Raw genomic sequence first — 18,578 nt, 5'->3', positions numbered from 1 at the left:
AAAAAGGCTGAACAGAAGTTAACAGCAGTTCAGCCTTTAGCCCCCACAACTCACCGAAGAGCTTCAGAGAGACCTGACATTGAATGAGAAAAATCCTGGGTCAACACCTTGTGATGACGAAGAACACTGAATAGTCACATCTTGAGACTCGGTCTGTAAAGCTTACAGCCCGCTCTACTGTTGCTCCTACTTTCCTCTTTGTACAGTGATACAGCTGAGAGAAGTGCAGAGATTCCACTTCAAAGCTGTGAGTAGACTGATAGGGACTTTACTGAGGATCATAATTATCCACCTTCAGAGTGCAGCCTAAATGGTGACATGGCTTTTACTAAGTTAATGCATGACAATGGATGACCTGTACTGGAGTTTTAACATTAACATACACATAAGTCATCATGCGGCTGTCTCTCAAACTGTGAGTGTTCACCTTGGAAGAACAGGCTTTATGGGTGTGTGACCATGATACAACCTCCAATCGATGATGGGTTCAGTCATTTTGCTCTGAGACTTCAAGAAGGCAGTAATCTAATATTCTCCCCTGAACCACACTCAGTTTTAATAACCCTGACCTACAATTGTTACAACAAATACAACTGAAAATTACCATTCGTGACCTTCTGTCTTCCAGCCCTCTAAACAGATAGCACATTGCCTTGGGCATGCATAGGATGTGTCTTGTGTTGTTTACCTTTGTGTTGTATGACATGCCTTGTAGGTCACTATGAACAAACTACGTGTGAATGTGTGTACGTCAGAACATGTAGGACACCGTGTTTGAGGGTCCTGATCTACCCTGTGGTTACAGTGTTCCGCTTACAATAGGGAATATATCCACAAGATAAGATGAGATAAAGATAATCATGACTTTATATCCTAAGACTGTCCTTTAGCATACTGTAATTCAAATGCATGTAGTGCTTAATAACCAGCTTCGGTTTACCTTATCATTTACAATATAATCCTCAAGGCACATTCAAAACCTCATTAATATGTCAGGCAAATGTTTCCCAACCTTTATGCATAACAATATGGTGTTCTTGTGTTTTAATGTTAAAGTTTAGATTTTTATCTGCATCAGATAAGTCTTATTCTGTATGTTCAGCGTAATTTCAAGACTATTATTTTTTATAAATGCAGAAGTCCACATAGCATCACATGGCAGCCATTTCTTTCAATCACAAAAGAACAGGTTGATTTGACGTTTTAATGTAGATTTTTGTTTGTTGATAAAATAGGTGCACGACTGATATTTAACTGTGTATGAGTTGGTATGAGACCGTTTTGTAGGGATGGGATATTTTGAAGCTTTGAATTTCCTATTAGAAACGTGTATAATATTAATATTAATTTATTAATAATTTAGCCATCGTATTCTGAAGTACTTCCTCCTTCACAATCAAACCCAGGTACAACACAGTGCTTTTAGCGTTATGCTAACCACCATGTTTCTTTGCCAATAGGCGGTAGTACCATGTTACAGCTTTAGTATGTAAACATTCTAACGTTTCCCATCCTACAATGTCTGTTGATCAAGAGTAGGCTCATTGCTTTACCTCTATGATTACTTCCTCAAATCTTTTTTTTTTTTAATTATTGGTCTTTTGATGCCTTAATTTGGGAGACAGGACAGTGGATAGAGTTGGAAATAAGGGAGACAGAGAGGGGGGAATGACAAGTGGGAAAGGAACCACAGTCCGGATCGGAACCCGGGCTGCCTGCTTCAAGGACAACAGCCTATGCACATGGGCCGCAAGAACTATCCACTAGGCCACCTGCTCCCCTTCTTGCTCAAATCTTGCTTTGAATGTTAAGAGCTCTTCTTCTCTTCAGGGTCACATTTTAGAATAAAACAGCATTAGAAAATCCTGTAAGTCCATCAGTGACTCTGAAAGGAGATTTTGTAAGTGTTAAACCCTGTCTGAGGCAGGTATCCTGCATTGTTATGATCCTCCACCTTCCAATCTTTAGCCATGTGTTTCTGAGATGTGGCTGGTTACAGTGGGTCCAGATGAATAAGTGATGGGGTCTTGGACTTCTCAGGTCAATAATGCATGGCATTCTTTGTAGAGCGGGCCACTGGGATGTTTCTGCAGCACTTAATGCTAGCTCCTCTGAGGGGAGAGAGAGAGCTCCAACTTTGGCTTGTTGTGTAATGTTACATCACTGTTGATGTTATGCAGGCTCCCAGTGGATCCTGGACGGGTAGAGTCATCGTATCGTCACGGTAATAATGTGTTGAAACGCCCAAACAAGAAAGCCTTTGAAAGAAGAACCATTACAGAGGTCTGTTATATTGTTCTGTGTACCCACATGAATGACTGCTGTGGAGTTTTTAATGACATATGATATTGTTTATATTCATCATCGGTTGCCAAATGACAACTCAAATCACTTTCAGTGCCTCAGTCACAGCAGTCTTTTGCAGGGGCGATAACAATATTATATATTATATAATATTATATTATATTATATTTCTGTCAGCTACATAGATATTATTGACTAATTGTGTCATTCACACTCCAGTGGCATTTCACATAAATTGAATGTGTTGTGAAACACACATTGGCCATGGTAACCTTGCACTTTTGTTGAATATCTTTCTTTCAGAAAGGTGAAGTTAAATGTTTTAAAACAGTGACAGACAGGAAGAGTCTGAAATAGAAACTGGAAGGCAAACAAAATGGAAGCCAACATGCACACACTTAGAGCCAGAAAGACAGAGACATGCAGGCTAATTTACATAAAACAGTCAACAAAGATCCATTGTGTTTTTTGCCACAAGCCAAATAAAAGCTCTATTGTTTTTACCTTCATGGGTATTGTCGTCTTTATTTAGATACGTCTGTCTTTCAGCTTAAAGATATTTATGCAGCGAGTTGTAATTCAGTTATAAGACTTCTTTGTAGCAATAATAGTAAAATAATGTGACTTGTACTAAGACTTGTAGATAGTATATATTCTATACTTAAGTCTTATTTCTCTCATTAAAAATTACAACGATTAAATCTTTCAAAACTTGAACTAGTGATGTAATAAATACAGAAAATAATTTTAATTTTATTTCATCATCTCCTCTGTGGACTTCTACAGGGTTATGTTGTTTTTTTTCTTTTTATGCCTACAAGCTTATCACAAATATGTGCTAAATTAAAGTATGTTTTCACCGTATGCAGACGATACAGTTATATATCGGTTTGAACTACTCATCTAGTTACCGCAAGGCTGTCAAATCATTTAATGTTTGTCTTTAGAAGTTTTGTCTCATGCTCGAGTGAAGGAAACTGTGTAAGTTAGCTTCTCATCAATGCTGTGGTCTTAAGACATTCAACATGTTAGCTTATGATAACTCTTTTGAATTTGCTTATATGTAACTCATCACAAGTATCAGGGTCTGTTATTCATAGAGCATCTAACAATTATTGAGTGAGTGAGTTTTAGGTTTTGTGTTTTATCGTTTTGTTTGGTTTACATGTTGTATGTGTAAGTTCTCAGTCATCCAGGTCATGGTAAATCTAAGCTTGATCCAAAGGCAGCTGAAGTCTTCAACTAATTCCAGTTGCCTTTGGATCAAGCTTCAATTTTACATTTTGTACAGTGTCTTGTGTACTTGTTTCTGAATTTTCTGTATTTTAAAGGCCCATCTTGAGGATCTGGCATCAGCTTACATTCTACATACCCCTTTAAACTAAAAAAGTAGATTATGATAAGACACTTTACATACTTTATACACTTTAAATCAATATTTTGCAATTTCATTTAAAAAGAAATGTGTATTAACGTAAACTGTATCTAATTACACACGGTGTGGCCCAGTCCATATTCTTCTTGTTATCACAGTGAATAGTTTTGTAGTCAAGACCACAATAACTGAGACCCAGACATACCCGAGAACAAAGTGCTACAAGACCAAGTCAAGACCAAGTCAGGGCGAGACAGAGACAAGACCAAGACCATAAATATCATTGAAAAATCATCATCTTGTGTGCAGCAGGCGTGTCACTCACTTAGACTTAGTCTTGAGACCAAGACCGATTTTGAGTACTACAACACTACCAGTGAAAGAGAAGGAGGAAGATAGCACTGAAAAGTATAAAGAGAAAATGAAGGACAGAAAGGGGGATATAAAAGAAGAGAGTGGAGGATAAGTAACGAGAGCGTGTTGAGGGGGAGCAGATGGTGGGGGCTAGCAATCTTCTCTAGGTAGAACAAGATTGGACAGAGTATGAAATATGCCGTCCTCTGGGGTGCAATATGCTGTGAATGGAAATAAGGGTATCTTCATATCTTTGGTTATTTTTCCCATGGTGATTACACTGAAACATCACTCTTGAGGTAGTAAACACAGGACGGGATGGATGATAGATGGAGAGCTTGAAAGATGAGTATTCTATTTGACATTCACGGTGTTACTTCTGGCTACAAGCGTTATACGCTACATGTACGATTGTGTATAGCCTGTTTTTTTCTCATCCCATTTTTCAAAACTCTATTGATGAATATGCAGCCTTACTCCAGAAATCACCTTGTAAACTGTGGTAGATGCCACACGGCATATATCACATTTTACAGCATCTTTCTAGTGTCATAAATTAAATCAAGCAGCTAATTCACAAACACGTTTCCAAAGCCTCTGTACTGTATATGTGCCCATGTATACAGTGCTTACATGAGTGTTTAGTGTACCGGGCTGCTGCTGCTGCTGAGTTTTGTCAGTTTAATGACTGAATGTTGGATTTTGGTGCTTCTGTGTTTGTTCCTGTTCTTTATTGCTTTCCTTTTGACTTGGGGTCCAAAGGTCACACTGAGTACCATTGCCTGCCATAAATGTCAACGTCAGTCTAACCTATTATAGAAAGGTGTTAGAAACACAAGGGCAGAGGGAGTGTGGGTGTGTGTCAACACAGAGGGGCAGACACACATGAAGATGACTTTGTTTAAAATGAAATGAAGAGAAAAGTGGTAGTTGTGTACTACCAAATCAATCAATCAATCATTATTTGTACAGCGCCAATTTATAACAAGTGTGTATCTCAAGACAAGAGAAGGTAAAGCTTACTAAGAGCTTACTCTTAGTTAAGAAAACTGGGATAGGGCAAGATGGGTTAAGATGCAGGAAGGGTTTCTTCTGTGTATTCCTCGCGTTCCTGTTGGCCACTCTTCCTTGCCGATGCGGTGGAGGTCGCAGCAGGCAGTGCATGAAAGAGGAAGGCGGTGGTTGTGGGGACGAAACAGTCCGATGGTGGTGGCTGGGTGTCAGGGACGTCGGGTGGTGGTGATGCCAGATCACCTCGCTGAAGGTCAAATGGATCAAGAGTATTCGAAGCCACCTGTTTGGAAAATGCTTGGAGGTTATGAAGGAGTCTATTTTTTTTTCAAATTGTGAGGGCGCCATCCCCTTGTACAGAGGCTATAGTCTTTGAAGCGGGCGGCCCCTTTCCTCCATGTCATTCCCCACGCTCTCTGTCCCTGCTTTCCGACTCTATCCACTGTCCTGTCTTTACACCAAAGGCCCAAAGATATCTTTAAAAAAAACTAGTATTTATATGTTGAATTAGTGTAGAGGTCCTAACAGCTTGATTTTATGGGAGTTATTCATTATTTTACATAACAATTATTTATTCCTATTATACTGTAGATATTGTGCAAACTAGAGGTTATTCTCAAAGCAGGATAGATACTTTAACTGTCAGATAATCTGACTCAAAACCAAGCACACATATTCATGTATTGATTATAAAAGCATGTTATTAGAAAACCCTGATCATAAGCATGATTTGTAGCAGGCAGTGCTGAAGCCGTCTAAAATGAAAAACACAAAGCTTGTAATTGGGACATAAAGTAAAAGGTCAGTGTGGCCTGTTCAAACTTAATTGCCTGAAATGGGTTATGTAAGTGGACAGGCTGGCGATGATGCCCTCTCTTCCTTCAGTGAGCCGCTCTGAAGAACAAACTCGATTCAGACATTAAACTGCACGGACCGGTCGGGGGTTTATATAACTCAACATGGCCGCTGCTGTTGTGAAACAATGCAGGATGGCAAGAGGAAAGGAGAGAGAGAGGAATGTAACCAAGCTGCATGAATATAACCGATTCATCCTTCAAATTTAATGCGCAATTAATTGTAAGAATCTTTAGATATACATATCAGTAGTTTTCTAACCTTGGTCACATAAAGAGACAATAAATGATGTATTAAAAAGGAGGCTGAAAAAGCGTAATCATTACAATGCAGCTGTTGATCTGAGGACGTATTAATGACTGCATAAATCCATAGAGATAAACAGAGATGATCTACACACCGCACAGGGAGGCTTTATGATTCAGACCAAGACGTTTTGTTATATAGCCGTGGCAGTAAAAGAAATGGCTTCATATCCTGTGTATGTGCAGCGAGTGTGTGTCTCTAGCAGATGTTGTTGTGAACATCTCTGGACACACAACACGTACAGAGGAACCTGCGAGGCAGATCATCAACCAGACTGCACGCTCAGTCACCAAGATGAGAAATGTCCAGGTGGGCTAAGCCGTCTGTCAGAGAGATGAGATACAGACTCTGGATTTGTCTCTACCAAAGTTTGGATTAAAGATTCATAATGTTTATAAAGTGGATGTCACTGAGTATCAGTCTCTCTGAAAACCTGTGCATGAGGGACTTGTTTTTAGTTTTTGTGCCATTGCACGCTCAGATAGTCTGCATTGAAAGGAATAGTGTTCTCTCAAGACATCAAGTCTGTAAAAGGAGACAGGTGTAGTGCCTTTAATCTGTGTGTCTTTAATGTCCACAGTGTACAGGATTCATATTTCATCGGATGCAAATGGAGTATAAGGACTTGTTCCTTTATCTCCAGCCAATGCATTTACCTCACTACCAGCAGCGTTAATATTCAGGAACATCTTCATACATATATGCAGAGGTTTCTATCCTTTCTCCACCCAAGTGCCCTGATGAATGTACTTCTTTAGTATCTGCACACTGGGTTCATGCTGAAGTGGTTCACACTTGGCTCTTTATAGCCTGCGCTACGCCTTTTTTTTGCCGCCAGTGGGCAGAAGAAATATGACCTATGTGGCATGTATACTATAAAATAAATATGATACAGTTTGCATGTATTAAATCTTTTTCATTGAAATTAGCTGTCTGCTTAGAGACTAACAGAAAAAAGCTCATACATAAAATGTGTTAATCCAGGTGGTAATGGTTAAAATAAAGTGTCTTTGGCTACCAAATAAATGTAATCCAAAACTGACTTGTCAGCAACTCCTGGGAAAATTACTTAGTCTGAAGTAGGCCCCGACAAAATATGGGATTTTTGGGGGCGATACCGATCGATATGTCGGCTGATATTTTTCTAAACTCTATCTTCAATCTTTAGAGATAGATAGATATAGATATACACATTTATTGTGTTGATCTCTCAAACACTTGTGGAAAAGATATAGTATATAACGTAGAAAAGATGGTCTCTCAACTGGAGTGTAACTGGGCGTGTATGTGCATCACCGCTTGACACTCTGGAGAGTGATAATACTTTCTGGTAATCCATGTATCGCTCTCTGCTGGTGAAAGAGAACTGCTTATGCAATACAATGAAACTCAAATGAAGTTATATCTGACCGGTGAATAAATCTAGTAATATCAGCACATATCAGAGATATAATTAGCCGATACTGATAGTCAATGGGTATGCTAATATCGGCCGATATTATTGGCTGGCCGACTAATGGGTCAGGCTCTGGTCTGAACACGCATTAAACTTGTATGAGCATTGATTGAGTTTTAGAAAGAGAGTGACCCTCCAAAAAGAAGATGTGTGTTGATTCTGAGTGATTTGGTGCTACATGTCTTCCTTTCCCTTATTCAATATGGTGTTATTATCCTGGATTTCATGTAGGAGATTGTTTTTAAATAAAGACAAAGTCTTTTGATTTCCCTGAGGATCTGCACAAGAAATATGTCGCTCCCAAGTTTTTTTTTAAACGTATCATCCAATGACTCCTCATCATTTCCCCCTGGGCGGTAAAGGCCATCGTTGTGAGGGGATTCCAACTGAGCCAGAAGGCTGCGGGAAGAAATGCTATTTGATTCTGAAGGGGGTTTAAATGATGTGGATGCTAATTTGAAAGCATTTCTTGTAGCCATATCCACCGATGATCTCTAACTCATCTGACACATGACGAGATGTTTCATGATCAGCTTTACAGTTAGCTCCCCCAGTAATCCTACATCTGCAGATATCCAAGAGTTTGGCTTGTGATGCCAGCCTCTTATGACCGACAGAGGAGAGGAAAGGATCAAAGCTACAGGACTAACAGGCTGTTTATGTCTCTCTGTGGCTAATCCTCCAAAATCCCAGTCAACCCTGTCTGAGACTGCAGCATTCCTCTGCACACATCAGTCGCCTGCTCTCTTTCCATTGATTCCTCGACAAACTCCTGCTGCGGTGGCTTCTTAATCCTCCATTATACCGCCTGTGACGGTAAACAGAGACAGTAGCTCCCAGTCTGCGTCTTGCTTTTATTTTTATGTTCATTGTAGACCCTCTTAAATGAGATCCTATTTCATTGGGCCTCTTTGTTGCAATCCAGGCTCTTTCTTTGGCTATTTTCTTTCTAACCCCTCAGGACTGTATTTGTCTCGCCTTTTCCTTTGAGCTGCTGTTATTCAGACTGGAAGCTTGTTGTTCGGGTGAAAAGTTTCACCTTGCTCAGGGGCCTCTGGACCGGGCACATGCATAATGATGATAAACAGGAATTAGATATGCACACGCTCCTTTTGGCTAATCTTTAAAATCTTGGGTCCAGAACATCTGAGCCTGTAAACATTGTCTCTTGCTGTTAGTGGTGCTTTTTTTCTAATGCTCTATTTACTGCTCCAAACCGACTCCTCTCATTGCTACAGAGAGGTGAATGATAGATGACGTAGTGGGGTTTTTATTGCAGGTGGCTTTAATGTTAAAGTTTTTTTCATCATGCCATATTTGGTTGCTCTTTGTTATCTTCCCAAATGTAATAATTCTCCTCACTTATCATGTTTCAAATGGTCTCCACTTGTAATCAGTTATCCACTGGCCTGATATTTGTCATGCCTCGTTGGAGTCAGCTCTTTCTACTGCAGCATCCAGCTTCATGCCCTTTCTCTCTTTTCCTCTCTCTTCCAGCCCTCCCCGAAATCCCACTAGGATCTTCTCTTCCCTGTTGGAGACCTTCTCCACCCCCCACATCTAGCAGCCATGGCAGATGACGCGGACATGCGCAATGAGCTGTCGGACATGCAGCAACGTGCCGACCAGCTGGCCGATGAGGTGAGAAGAACACGCTCACTACATCACTGTGATATATGTTGTGATGCTGCACATATGTTTCTTTTTTTTCAGTGTTATGAAGAAACGAGACCCACGAACATAACTGAGTCTGAAATATTACACATTCTTCAAATTCTTTAACGTGACAAACACATGGCAATACAATTCTGTATGATGTCTACCTATAACCAAATATGTTCAATAAATATAGAGTATTAATTCTTAATGTAAACTGTATTTCCATGATGTGCAGGAGATTATATATCATAATAGTAAGACTGATTTTTAATGTAACTACATGTAATTCAGACACTAAATACATTATTACAGAAAATAAACAGCATCATGCTAATGTGTTCCTATAGGGCTGTGGCTGTATTCGTGTGTGTGTGTGTGTGTGTGTGTGTGTGTGCAGGTGATAGATTATAGATAGATTATTCATGCATCTGACTTTACATTTTACTACATTGTACCATCTTCCGTTTGACACAAATTTTCACGCTCATGAGTGTGAAAATTTACAGAAGGGATTGTCACAGTGTGTGTGTTTGTTCACATGTTGAAATCCATCTATGAGCGCATGTGTGTGTGTGTGTGTGTGTGTGTGTGTGTGTGTAATTGTCATTAGCAGTCAGATTGAGAGAGAGACCGGGAGACCGGGAGAGTCTCAGCCATGGCCCAGAGCAGATGAACCCACACCCCTCCAGCTTCACATATGACTCACACTGGCACAGCTGAGCAGAATATTAAACACTCGCTCACACACACACAAACACACATGCGTGAACATAGGGTATATGCACAAAATGGCGGCATCAGAATAACTGTTTTTTTTCTCTTTTGACTTGACCTACGAAATCTCTCAGATCTAGAGAGGAAAACAGCTCATATGTTTTGCATTGTCAGATTAGAGATATTGATAGATGTATGAAATCAGACACACAAGGGGGAAAATACAATTTAAAAAAAGTGAAGGAGATATGAAAGAAAGACGTTGAGCTGAAAAGGATGAAGAAGAGAAAAAGGACTCGCTACATCAAAGATGGTCGCTCAAATCAAGCAACACATTGGATTTCTTACCCTACCCCCCTTCTCCTCCCCGCTCCGGTGAATCAGCTGTGCTCCCAGTGAGCACAGCAGGCCGAAGCTGTGTCACTGTAAGAAGAACGAGATATCACAGAGCGCTGTCCCTACCGAGTAGCTTGAGCTAGCAAGCTGTGCTGTGCAGCAACACACTTCTTAGAGCATCGTGTCCATCAATACACAGCAAATAATAGACATCTAACAGACTCTAGGGGAGGGATCAAAGCTTTCTTTATTATAAGAGTGGACTTGTTTTTCTTTTAAAAGCTGCTGTATTTTGAGAAAATCACAGGTGATCTAACACTGACTGTATTTAAATCCTGTGAGCCTTAATGACAGTAAGGGAGTTATCTTTTAAAATTCCCAGCACAAGTCGGGCATATTCAATATTTTAAGTTCAGACCGTAAGTCTTTATGAGTTCATGTCGAGTTCATGTCAATAAACATGAAATATTGATCCATTATGTATCCCTCTGATTGGTTAAATTGACTCCACTTTGCTGTGATACATGCTCACTTACACACAATTCAATAACCAGACACAGTATAAAGACTAAAGACTGTACACACCTCACAGAGTTAGATGTTTCTGTTCCTTTTTTAAGAAATTTGATGTCAAACTGAACTCTTTCTCTTTTGTGATAACGTAGGCTGTTTGAATTTGTCACAGTGGTATCAAAACTAACCGTGTCTTTTATTCCTCCACAGTCCCTGGAGAGCACTCGTCGTATGCTGCAGCTGGTGGAAGAGGTGAGAACAAAACAAGCATTTAGCAATTACTGCAATGAACGCACTGTACATTTAACAAACAACTGCACCCTTTTCTTTATTTGGACTCATTTTAACTTGGACACCGTGGTCCGTGGTCTTTGCAGGGGATACATTTTTTAAGTTTAAAGTAGTTTTGATTTGACTGTTTTGATATAATTCTGTTTGAGAAGAGGAGTCACTGTGGGAAATAGATTAGGAACACAGTGTTAGCATACAGGTGAATCATGGGGATATTTTAAGTCCTTCATTGAAAGATAAAAGACAATAGAACTGCTTTTATTCACAATAAGGAAAATTGTCTTTGGCTTCCCAAAAAAAAACATGATGACAAGACAGCCAGCATTATGCATTACAGTCTTCAACAATGTCTCCAGTATTCTTATTGTACAACAAAGAGCACCTCTGTGGCTACACACAATACAAAACAGAAGGTTGTCTCAAAGGAGCAGAGCAGAATGTGAGATGGTACAGCTACATCTGTGAGAGTAGTATCATAATTGTTGTAATATAATAAATATTTAAGAAGTGCTAAAAATGTAAATCAGCCTTTCTATGTACCAGAAAATGTGAGGATTCAGATGGTTAAGAGTAGATTCTTATTTCCTCTTGGAACAAGGCTGAACAACATATGTGGTAAACACTTGGTATTGTTTCGAATTTCAAAGTGTTGTGTTGACAATGAAAGGACAGAGAGATACTTCTTCAACACACAAGCAACAGTGTTACAAAGAACGAGCCAGGAGACTGTGTTAGCTTAGAGAAAAATAAAGACTGACAGCATGAGGAATCAGTCTGCTTCAGTCTACTTTTAGTTCAGTTACTTGTCAGCTTATTAGTCTGACCCTACTGAGTCCAAATCCAAGATTTAGTTTTAACACACACATTGTTACTGTGCTGCTCTTCGATCCATCAGTCTTGTGAGGCAGGTCAGAATAATTGTGATGTGATTTTTTTAAAGGTTTATTTTTGGGCCATTATTGTAGAGATAGGACAGTGGTGGAATTCAGGGAGAGAGAGTGAGCCACAGGTCGAATTCGAACCTGGGTGCTTGGAGGACTATAGCCTCCCTGGATAGGGCTCACGCACCAACCACTAGGCCACAGCCGCCCCAGGTCTGGCCGCCCAGCCAAGACAGAGTCAAAAAGCAGCATCCAGCATAACATTCAACAATATTAAATGGCAACAAAATATTGCAAAGCAGGGGGCACTTGTGGCGTGGGTTGTTAGTGCGCGCCCCCTATATTCGGAGGCTAAAGTCCTCCAAGCCGGCAGCCCTGGTTCAAATCCAAACCTTGGCTGCTTTCCCGCATGTCATTCCCCACTCTCTGTCCCCACGATCTCTGACTCTATCCACTGTCCTATCTCTAAATAAAAGCCACACAGTGCATTAACAAGGCAGATATATTGAGTCATGTTTTAGTTAGTGCAAAGAACTATTATTAAATTTATAATGAACCATTATTGCATTAACGTACGCATCCAAGCATGATCGAGTTAAAACCCAACACACACACACACACACACACACACCGACTAAACAGATTTTTATTGGTTCATGTGACATTCATGCCAATAAATAATGCTGTAATAAAGTGACACTGAAAGACGAGGAGAAAAGAGGAAAAATCGAAGGGAGAGTGAAGAATACGGGAGAGAGAGAAAAGGCGTGGACAGCTGGGGGGGTTGTGGCGTCTGGCAAGCGCTGTGTGCGGATCTCAAGGTCATATTGATCATTCGACGACATATCTCCCCATGTAGCCCCGCCCTACCATCACACAAGAGATGTTCATGTGCCTAGTTTGTACACAAAAAGAGGAGCAGTGGTTTGCAGTAGATCACATTCAGCCTTTTATTAGAATTTATGATTTCTTCAATCGAGCACGATCATAAGAAATGTTTAGTAACATAATCATGTGAGGGGGAGGTTTGGATTACTTGAAGAGGTAGAAATCGCTGAACAAATCACTTCACTTAGCGTTGCTTTAAAAAGAGAACAATTATTATACCCTCTATAAAAATAGTGTTGAAGCAGTGACTGTGCCTTTTTTCTTTTTTTTTAGCTGTAACTGATTTAGTGTTATTTATTTTATGTATTATAATGATGTTAGGTTTTATAACATAGAAATACAGGACTTTTAAGATTAGATTTTTTCCCAGAGAGTACAAATAAAATATTTTGATGACTCTGTCCTATTATAATCTATGTCATAGCAACTACAATGTCCAATCCATGATTTGATGTGCGGTCATAATACTGAATTTAATTCATCTTTCCAACTGATTTGAATGAGGATTCTGTATTGAACAGTCCCCTAAGCTGTACCGGATCATGTTTGATTTGTCCTTGGAGTTTCCCCAGGGACACATTTCAACCACTTTGGGATTTCTTTTGGACTGAGGCGTGCAAAATTACAGAATAATTTATACACCAGCGTTTCCTTATTGCTCCCTTCTCGCCTTCTTGTGCTTTCCTGTGCTTTCCTCCCGAACTGCTGAGAAGGCAGAGGGGGATGGTGTGTTTAATGGTGTGTTTGTACACTGACACACTCTAATCTTATTTATGCCCTATCAGGCTGTACCAGGTGTCACGTCTTAGCATGGCAGTGCAGAATTTCTAAGGAGCAGAATGGAAAAAGGGGTTGCATATAAGCAAGTGTAGCTATCCCCTATCTCCTCTTTTTACTGCATCAACACCTGCAGCCGACAAACCCTATCAATGACTTATAGCTTTACTGCTGCACTCATGCACGCACAGCTGTTCAGACGGGTTATAGTCAGACAGGAATGGAAATGAAGATGTGAGGGCCGAGGCGACACCAATGGAAAAGCTTCATTTGAAATTTAGTGAGAAAAACATGCTCTGAATTTGAGGCTAGACGCGGTACTTGTGCATGTTTGAAAGGTCTTATCATCTGCTGAGTCCTACACAGAACGGGTGTTTGGATCCTGGATTAGTAGTAGTGTCATTTGTACATGGAAACCCAATGGTATCCACTGCTGTCATTATTGATAATCCCCTGGGAGTTGTTCCTGCTTAAAGAGTAATGACCAAATGACCATTGCCTCTTCTTATCAATACCAGCCTGTGTGCTGGTGATGGGCAAGTAAATATTAGAATAAAAGAATCATGATGGGAAGAGGCATTAATGAGACCTCATATAGATACCAATGGGTAGACTTATGAATGTTATATTCCACACTTCTTACATTATTTGACTTTGGATATTTAAGGAAATATTTCAACAACTGGAAAATGAATAGTTGTCTTGTGTGGAGTTGGTCATGGAAGTCAAAGAATATACATGATTAGCTTATCAGAAAAGGGTAACAGCTTGCAGTAGCTTATTATCTTTAAAGTTTAAGGGACTAAATTCAAATCGCCGATACTGAGCGAAACAGTTGAGGATATAATGGAGAGTTACAGTATGTTGTGGAAATGTTTCTTGGATCATGACATGCTACTAAATGGGCGGGCTGATTCCCCCTCCATTGAGTTTTTAATGCTAATTAAAGTTAAAGAATGGCTGGCTGTATCTTTGTGTTTAATGTACAGGCTCAGGATTAATAGTGATCGTCTTGTCCAACTTCAAATGATTCTCTCTAATCTGTTATCAGAGTTCTTGTCCAGTTGTTATCCTAAGTTCACTTTCTGTCTTAAGTCATTAGAGTTCAAAGAAGAAAAAATAATGTTAAAGAACAGTTAACAGTTGACCCTTTGTCAAGCCACTCCTTAGTTACTGTTACTAGGTTAGTCAAAATCTCTTGTTTGAAACCGTTCAAAATGCTGCACGATTAGATAAACTCTCATTTGTATTTTATTGATTTGATTATTTTCTAAACTTGACCTCGGTGAAAGAACAAAGACAAAACTACAGTAGTGTGTATGAGGATAACTTGAAATCTCCCCGCAAAAAAAACTTGTGATCATTTATAAAAATATGACCGATGTTTGATGCTAATGATGATGGTTAGCGTTAGCTGTCCTCCCGTGGCTGCTAGCTGTCTCATCTCCACTGACTTACTGGACTCCATCAGTGACCATTTCTGGAGCCAGAGGTCTGAAATATCCTCTATGTCTGTGACAGGGCCTTTAATACATAGTTGAGAGTTACAGTATTTGCACAATTTGACAATCACAGCAACATCACTTTGTGCTAAATGTGACTGGAAAAAAAACCTGGTGGATTACGAAGTGGACATCTTGAGTCACTCTTGCAGACACCCCAAGCACCTTTTCATGTTTCCATGTTTAGTAATGAAATGAAGTCATTATTTACTGCAGTGTACTGAAAAGACTTGGCCCGGGCAAAAGTTTGTCTAACCAGAAGTAGCCCAAGCAACGGTTGCTATGAGAGAGGCCTCTCTGATTGGTGGGTCAGAGAACCAATCAGAGAGTCAACGAAGGGTCACAGGATAATACTGCAACTCTGCACCATAAAAAAATGTTTTGGTGTTAAAGGTCAAAATGCAAAAGGTTAAGGGGAAATTGCGTACGCTAGCTTGTATTTTTCAGTAGCCAGTGATTCCTTAAACTGTTGTAGCCTCATTCCTGACCTCTATTCCCTTTTATGTTCTCTCCCCTCCTCATCCCTCCTTTCTACCTGGCTGTCTCCTGGGAATAGAGCAAAGATGCCGGCATCAGGACTTTGGTTATGCTGGACGAGCAGGGAGGTAAGTCTGCAAGAAGGGGGCTACTGTTGAGTGGTTATATAAAGCTAATAAAACGGAGGTACATTCACATTTAGCAGAGCTCGTTTAATGCTTCTGTATTTAGTAAAAGTCAAAAACCATGAATATATCAAATACTAGTAGCACAACAAGGTACATTATTATTTATATTATTGTTGATGATATGTTTATGGTATGACAACACTTGTTAATGGATGAAATGTTTCATATGCAGTTGCTTGTTTTTATTTAAATGCATTTGATTCACAAGTTCTTGTTTCCTTTGAGTTTCCTTGTTTGGGTTTTGATTTAACGCATGCTCTATCTGATTGGTGAAAGGTGCCTTATTTACTTTCAGCTTTCTTTAACCTTTGTTTCCTTTGGCTAACATTTTTTTTTGTTTTTTGTTTGCCTTACTAATTTTGATTTGCCAGATGCTTTCTTTTCATTTTCATTTGCTAACAAGGGCAATAGAAGGATATCATAAAAGTGCCAAAATATTTCCAGAGGATTATTTAATGCCCTCCACTGCATTGCCAAAAACCTACAGCTCAACATCAAGATGAATCAAGTTGGGTTTAAGTGTTCCTTCTGTGGCAGCTGAAGGCAGGGTGGCTGTTCTCGGATCTATCTGTGCTTTAATCCCCTTCACATTTACAGTGGGGAAATGATTGGATGTTAAAGTGATTCCAATGTGTAATCATGTTGGTGACATATCTTACTGACCTTAAATTTGATGCCATCAGATATTTATATTCACCACTTGAGCTAATGAGCCAATAATATGAGGAATACCACCCTATTATATGGTTCTGCTTACATTAGACGTTTCCTTTGAATAATACTAGAAGTGTAAACGCTCAGCAGATCTGAGAACAGCTGAACAGGCCCTGGGAGTTTAAAAACAGAAGAGGTGGATATGACAAACGATCGATTGAGCTGGTAGAGACAACATTTTATTACTTTTCTATCAACCCATATGCAGGTTTGTACAATCCCTGGTCAGATGCAGTTTGATAACCACATGTCCAACAAACAAACAAATAAAAAGGTGTAAAATGTGCAACATCAACCAGGTAAGACTGGTGATGTGAAACAATAAAAAGGAAGACTTCTCTTGACTCTAGAGGAGTCTCAGCCCCTCAGCTCTCCCATTAGCTGGAAGGCATGTTAACCAATTGACCAATCCTCTAAGAGAGAGCTTTAATTGCACCAGTGAAATTTTTCACTCAGGGGGATGAAAGCTCTATCCCTCCTGTGACCATCATTTATCCCCCTTATCCCTCGTGTCCAAAGAGCTATTCTGCACCACAGGATCATCACTCCCAAACCAATTTCAATGGCTCACTGGTCATACAGGCGGCTGTAAGCCTGGGTTGACCTTTGACCCTGTATTATTGATTTTGTACAGGCAGGAGAGCCTGTAGCTCAAACCTGGAGACAGCTAAAGGGTACAGTAGAGTGCTTCTGGTGAAGTTCAATATAAAACATTTAGCATCTGATTATTATTCTTAATCATTCTTAAATCAGTGCAGCTTGATCAAGCTGTTGCTCCACCTCACTCTAATAACAGAGATCTAACATGGTTGAGTATAATGTATTGGCATAAACACATGTCAATCAGGGATTTTACAAATCTGAAAAAGACAGTGAACTACTTTTTCCATTTTTAACTGTGCCTCACCTTTTCACACGTTGCCTGCACCTTATTTCATTTAATCACAAGCAGGATGGAAAATACTTTGCGCTGCAGAAAAGTCAACGACACACCATCCACCACATCAGCATGACAAAGGCCCTGATGCTCATAAACCAAAATCCAATTATACTCACAGTCCCTGCAGTTCCTCAAACATTTGCAAAGCCAAACAAAGCAACGCAGGCAGTTTTTAGCCAAGTAAGCCGATTCCATGAACGACATTGTGGCCGCAAAATCTAGCAAGGTTATATACCAAACTGTTTTTAGAACAACATTATAGTAGGGGTCTCTTAATTTAGAGGGATGTGATCACCATGCTCATACCTTTAGGAGCTGTCGCGGTAACCACAAAAATGAATTATCACGATATTACGCGCAAACCGCAGAGCATGTAGGCAACCGTCACAACCGCAAGTGAAGTCACCTCACCCCACCTCATGTTCAGACGGAAACAATGGTAAATGCACTGGTTAAACCGAATGTAACTTTCCCCCCTTTGGGAACATTCCAGCTTTCAGTCGAATGAAAAGGGAGAACCAGCTAATTTAGACGAAGCAATTTGAAGAATCTGCGTGAAAAAGATCCCTGTGAAACTAAGAAACATCTAATCGAGGTCTCATGTCGCGAATAGTAGCTGGCTCGCAAGATGATTTGATTGTGACTTTTATTTATTTGATTATTTTTATTATTATTTTTGTTATTAAAAACAAAGCCATGACAATCAGTGACAGACACAAATAGTCTCGCCATGGAACAGTGTGTAAGCAGTGGTGCAGACAGTGGACAGCGCCTTCTGCTGCAATAAAGCAACCGTAATAAAGCTACAGGTTTAGTACTTACTACTGACACTTCCCATCACTCTCGCTCTCTCTCTCTCTCTGATGCTGATGTGATTCTACTCTCTTGGTTTTGCTGCGTCTTGATAACATGCCTGCCCACATGAGGCTCACATGTTGGGATAACAGAGTCACAAGGGAAACTTCTGTTTCAGGTGTTCTGATGGTCATCCCTCAGACTAAATACATCTGTCAGGTGTTCTGATGGTCGTCCTGTCA

At 39.9% G+C, this 18,578-nt stretch overlaps 1 protein-coding gene across 2 annotated transcripts in view; it reads left to right on the top strand.

Annotated features, from left to right (window-relative positions):
- Nucleotides 1–18,578, top strand: part of snap25a (synaptosome associated protein 25a) — a 37,936-nt gene that overhangs the window by 8,593 nt on the left and 10,765 nt on the right. For both annotated transcript variants that reach the window (XM_061052587.1, XM_061052586.1), the window contains exons 2-4: nucleotides 9,159–9,302; nucleotides 11,094–11,135; nucleotides 15,779–15,827. In XM_061052587.1, the coding sequence (XP_060908570.1) occupies nucleotides 9,231–9,302; nucleotides 11,094–11,135; nucleotides 15,779–15,827 (163 nt within the window). In that variant the 5' untranslated portion in view covers nucleotides 9,159–9,230. The remainder of the gene's footprint in view (nucleotides 1–9,158; nucleotides 9,303–11,093; nucleotides 11,136–15,778; nucleotides 15,828–18,578) is intronic.

This window comes from Labrus mixtus, chromosome 12 (assembly GCF_963584025.1).
Source record: "Labrus mixtus chromosome 12, fLabMix1.1, whole genome shotgun sequence".
Taxonomy (NCBI): Eukaryota; Metazoa; Chordata; class Actinopteri; order Labriformes; family Labridae; genus Labrus; species Labrus mixtus.
Note: the sequence above shows the minus strand (reverse complement) of the source record. Positions and strands in the feature narration are given on the sequence as shown.